Source organism: Aotus nancymaae, unplaced genomic scaffold (assembly GCF_030222135.1).
Source record: "Aotus nancymaae isolate 86718 unplaced genomic scaffold, 86718_ANA_hifiasm-v0.15.2.pri h1tg000079l, whole genome shotgun sequence".
NCBI lineage: Eukaryota > Metazoa > Chordata > Mammalia > Primates > Aotidae > Aotus > Aotus nancymaae.
Window position 1 is genome coordinate 27,675,137 of NW_026988494.1, and position 4,696 is coordinate 27,679,832.

Here is a 4,696-nt window from a genome sequence, read left to right on the forward strand (position 1 = left end):
AATGAGTAGGGCAAGCTTTCCAGCCTCTCTATTAGAACTGCATGCCTATAAAATACAAAATGTACACACAGCATCTTCTTTGAGGCACTATGTTGCTCTGGCTAGGAAATGGAATGCTAAGGATTACTCAGGAATTTTCTTGAACCTGTTTGATAGAGTCAATAATTTTTTTCTCTGGAACCTGTAGCTAAACTTTGAAATAGCCAGATCTTGGCTGGTGTTGTGGCTCATAACTGTAATTTCAGCATTTTGGGAGGCTGAGACGGGTAGATCATCTGAGGTCAGGAATTCGAGACGAACCTGGCCAACATGGTGAAACCCCATCTCTACTAAAAATATAAAAATTAGCCAGGTGTGGTGGCACACACCTGTAATCCCAGCTACTCAGGAGGCTAAGGCAGGAGCACTTGAGCCTGGGATGTGGAGGTTGCAGTGAGCTGAGATCACGCCACTGAACTGCAGCCTGGGCAACAGAGCAAGACTCTGCTTCAAAAAAGAAAAAAAGAAAGAAAGAAAGAAAGAGAAAGAAAGAAAGAAAGAAAAAGAAAAAGAAAAAAAAGCCAGGTTCGTTCAGTTTAGCACTTGCACAGAATCCTGTTATGTGCCAGACACTGGATACTGGGGGTTTGGAAATAAGTGAGTGAGACAGATAAATAAATGAGACCCTCCTTTGTCTGGGTTCTCAGTCTCAGGAGATGAGAGAAGCACAAGCAGCTCCCTCTAATAGTCTGTGGCACAGACAGGGTAGAGGTTTGCTCACAGGATTCCCATACAGAAGAGTGGGGCTAAGAAATTTCGAGGCTGTCAACACCAACACAGGCCCCAGTGAAGGTCCCAAGCAGGCTTCTAGAATCCCATGCACACAGGATGGGGAGCAAAAGAGCCCTTATTTCTCCAGAGTATTAGCCCCATTTCCCACTATCCCTTTATGTGTCAGAGAAGTTGCCCAGCCAACACAGGGATAAGGGACAGCTCTGGGGCCCCTGTGACTGTAAGAGTTAAAGAAAGAGGAAAGAAACATAAAAGGTGGCTCATCAGTCAAAGACAGGTTTATTTTGGAGAAATAAACCTGAGAGGGGCTTCTGGCCAATTTCAGTTAGGAGTGCTTTCTCTTACAGAGTAAGAATACATATTGGCTTTATGGTGAGGGGGCTTATCACAAGCTTGGAATATTTCTGTGTTGGGGAGAAGTTTATGATGGGGTTGGAATGTCTCTTGTCACAGGGGAGATTATCTTGGGACTAATATGTCTCTGATAGGGGAGGAGTTTGGGATGTTTCTGGTTGGAGATGTTATTTGTGGTTTATGGTCATGTTGACCTTAGCCATTAGGCTGATGCTCTTTGGATTTAGGTGGTTTTTAATCAAGGTGAACTTTAGAATGGTGGTGCTTGTCCAAGATGGCGATGCTCCTGCTCTGTCAGTGACTAAAGAAGGGGCTTCACTTCCTCTGGGGCTCTTAAGACTAAAGAAAGGGCTGGCTTCCTCTGCTCCCTCACTCCATTAGACAGACACTGTAGGGGAAAAATGTGCCAGGCACTGCCTGTGTCTTCCAGAAGCTTAGAGTCTGGTAGAAATCTTCTTGCCTCTATCCTACTTCAGGGGTGACCAGCAATCCTCAGCACTCGTTGGCTCACAGCTGCACAACTCCAGTCTCTGCCTCCCTCCTCACGTGGACTTCTCCCTACCATGTCCTCACATCGTCCTCCTAGGAGGTTACCAGTCATAATGGTAAAAAGGCCCGCCCTGCTCCAGTGTGACCTCCTCTTTTTTTTTTTTTTTTTTTATTTGAAATACAACTTTATTCTGATTCTAAACGAAAAGGAATGGGAATGACAGTAACAAACAAGATTTCACCACTGAATATTGTGATGTGACTGCAGCAGTCTCATATCTGAAACTCAAGGAATCAACTGAGTTCCAAACAGCTAAATATGCAGGTCCAAACAATGAAGGTATATTTTAAACTGCCACATTCACTCCGAAGCCCACTCATCTCCTTCAGCATCCCACAGATGAAGCACATGTTCCGCTTAGCTAGATAATAATGAGGTGGCACACACGCTGCACCGCTGACATCACAGGACAGCTGCCTATAAAACTAGACTTCTGACGCTGGGCTCCTGCTTCATTCTCACAGGTCATCATCCTCATCCAGGAGAGCAGTTGTTTGAGCAACCTCTAAGTCGTGCTCATACTGCGCTGCCAAAGCTGGGTCCATGACAACCTCCGGTGGGGCAAGAGCAGGCATGGCAACAAATTCCAAATTAGGGTCTCCAATGAGCTTCCTAGCAAGCCAGAGGAAGGGCTTTTCAAAGTTGTAGTTACTTTTGGCAGAAATGTCGTAGTACTGAAGATTCTTCTTTCGGTGGAAGACAATGGATTTTGCCTTCACTTTCCTGTCCTTAATGTCCACTTTGTTGCCACATAACACGATGGGGATATTCTCACACACTCGCACCAGATCTCTATGCCAGTTAGGCACATTCTTGTAAGTAACTCTGGATGTTACATCAAACATGATGATGGCACACTGGGCTTGGATATAATAGCCATCTCTCAGTCCGCCGAATTTCTCCTGGCCGGCCGTGTCCCACACGTTGAACTTAATAGGTCCTCTGTTAGTGTGGAACACTAGGGGATGCACCTCAACACCCAAGGTGGCTACATACTTCTTCTCAAATTCACCAGTCAAATGACGTTTCACAAAGGTCGTTTTTCCGGTACCACCATCACCAACCAATACAAGTTTAAACTGGACCTGGGGCTCCCCCTGCGTAGCCATCATGGCGTTCCTTCCAGAAGCGTCTCCGCGCCCGTCCGACTGCGCCCTCTTGACTAATTATGTCTGCAACAACCCTATTGCCAAAGAAGGCCATATTCTGAGGCTCTGGGAACTCCCACATATCCTTTTGGAGAACACAGTTTCGAGCTGTAACAGGGAGCTGAGACAGTTATCTACAGCGCCTTAAGTTCCTTAAGCATGGATTGCAGGGGCCAACGGGAAAGTTCCCTTGGACCCTTGGAAGGTTCACTGAAGAATCAGCAAGTAAAAGGCAGATTAACTGGAGAAAAGGCACCCAAATTTACTTAACATGTATACACTGAGCCTTCAGATTGAAGACCCAGATGTACAGTGGAGATTTTCTATTTTTATTCTCAGGTTCAATAACGTATGGACAGCTGTGTCTGTCTAGATTCTTCCTGGCCTCTCTGTGCTGTACTCCTTCCTTCTGGGTATGGGGCAGGTCCCTTTCTGCAATAGGGTCCTTATGACCTACAGTCAAACAGTGTAGGTCAGATCATTTATTTATGGCCAGTTTTTACACAGAAGGGCAGAGGGAAAGGTAGAGTAATATTTTTAGGTTTTACAGGTGGCTTTGGGGAGAAGAGTTTCTAATTTCGAGACGTGCCTTGGGGAGGAGCGATTCTAGTTTCTGCGGCTAGCCTTCGGGGAGAGTGGGACTGAGAGACAGGAGAGAAGGACAAAGTCAAAAAAGCTTTTGCTCCTGAGGCTGCTTCTAGGGCCTTCATTTTGGGATACTGTTTTCTGAGCCCAGCAGTACTACTGGAATCCATCATGTTGTCAGAGGCATTTGAACCAGAGCGACTCCATCTTGAATAGGGGCTGGGTAATATAAGTCTGAGACTTGCTGGGCTACATTCCTGGGAGGTTAGCCATTCTTAGTCACAGGATGAGATACAGATCATAAAGACCCTGCTGATAAAACAGGATGTGATAAAGAAGCTGGCCCAAACCCACGAAAACCAAGATGGTGACAAAAGTGACCTCTGGTCGTCTCACTGCTCTTTATACATTAATTATAATGCACTAGCTGTTAAAAGACACTCCCACCAGTGCCATGACACTTTACAAATGCCATGACAATACCTGGAAATTACCCTGCTATGATCCAAAAGGGGAAGAACTCTCAGTTCCAAGAAATCCCTGCCCCGTTCCCAGAAAACTCATGAATAATCCACCCTTTGTTTAGCATATAATCAAGGAATAACCATAAGTATGCTCAATGGAGCAGCCCATGCCGCTGTTCTCTGCCTATGGAGTAGCCATTCTCTTGTTTCTTTGTGACTGTAATAAACTTGCTTTCACTTTACTTTATGGACTTGCCCCAAATTATTTCTTGTGTGAGATCTGAGAACCCTCTCTTGGGGTCTGAAACAGGACTCATTTCTGGTAACAATGCCATGTGGTGAAAAGAGCACAGAGGTGGAGATGGCAAAGCCTGGTATCCTTCCTCACTCTTGGGCCTGCGTTTGCACTAGTGAAATGAACTGCTTGGGGTTTCTTGCCTTCTATTGTGTTCTGACAGTCTTGGTGAACTCTGGTCCCATATTTGAACCTGGCCTTGGCACATGCAGCAGAAATACTGCATTGAGCAGTCTTTTTGCCCAGTGGACAGCAAATTGTGTCACTTTTGAGAAGTCATGGTGTTTATCAAGTTTGTGTCCCAGCCTTATCTCCCTTTCTGCTTCCCCACACCATACACACATTTTAGTACCTCCTTATTCAGTTGGAACCAGGAAGAATCATTCAGAATTGCTGATTACTCTTTAGGTTGAAGGAATTTAGCTAAATCAATTATTCATTCCAGACATTTGAAAGTAAAACTCTCTTGAAGGAAGTTAAACATCTGCAAGTGAACAGGAATGTCCTTTATTTTAATTCAGGAGATTGG

At 45.1% G+C, this 4,696-nt stretch overlaps 1 protein-coding gene across 1 annotated transcript; it reads right to left on the reverse strand.

The window, feature by feature from the left end:
• Positions 1-1,772: 1,772 nt before the first annotated feature.
• Positions 1,773-2,820, reverse strand: LOC105705360 (GTP-binding nuclear protein Ran-like). The gene has a single exon (XM_012435224.3). It carries the CDS (start codon positions 2,785-2,787, stop codon positions 2,134-2,136), a length of 654 nt encoding a protein of 217 aa, XP_012290647.2. The 5' UTR covers positions 2,788-2,820; the 3' UTR covers positions 1,773-2,133.
• Positions 2,821-4,696: the final 1,876 nt, after the last annotated feature.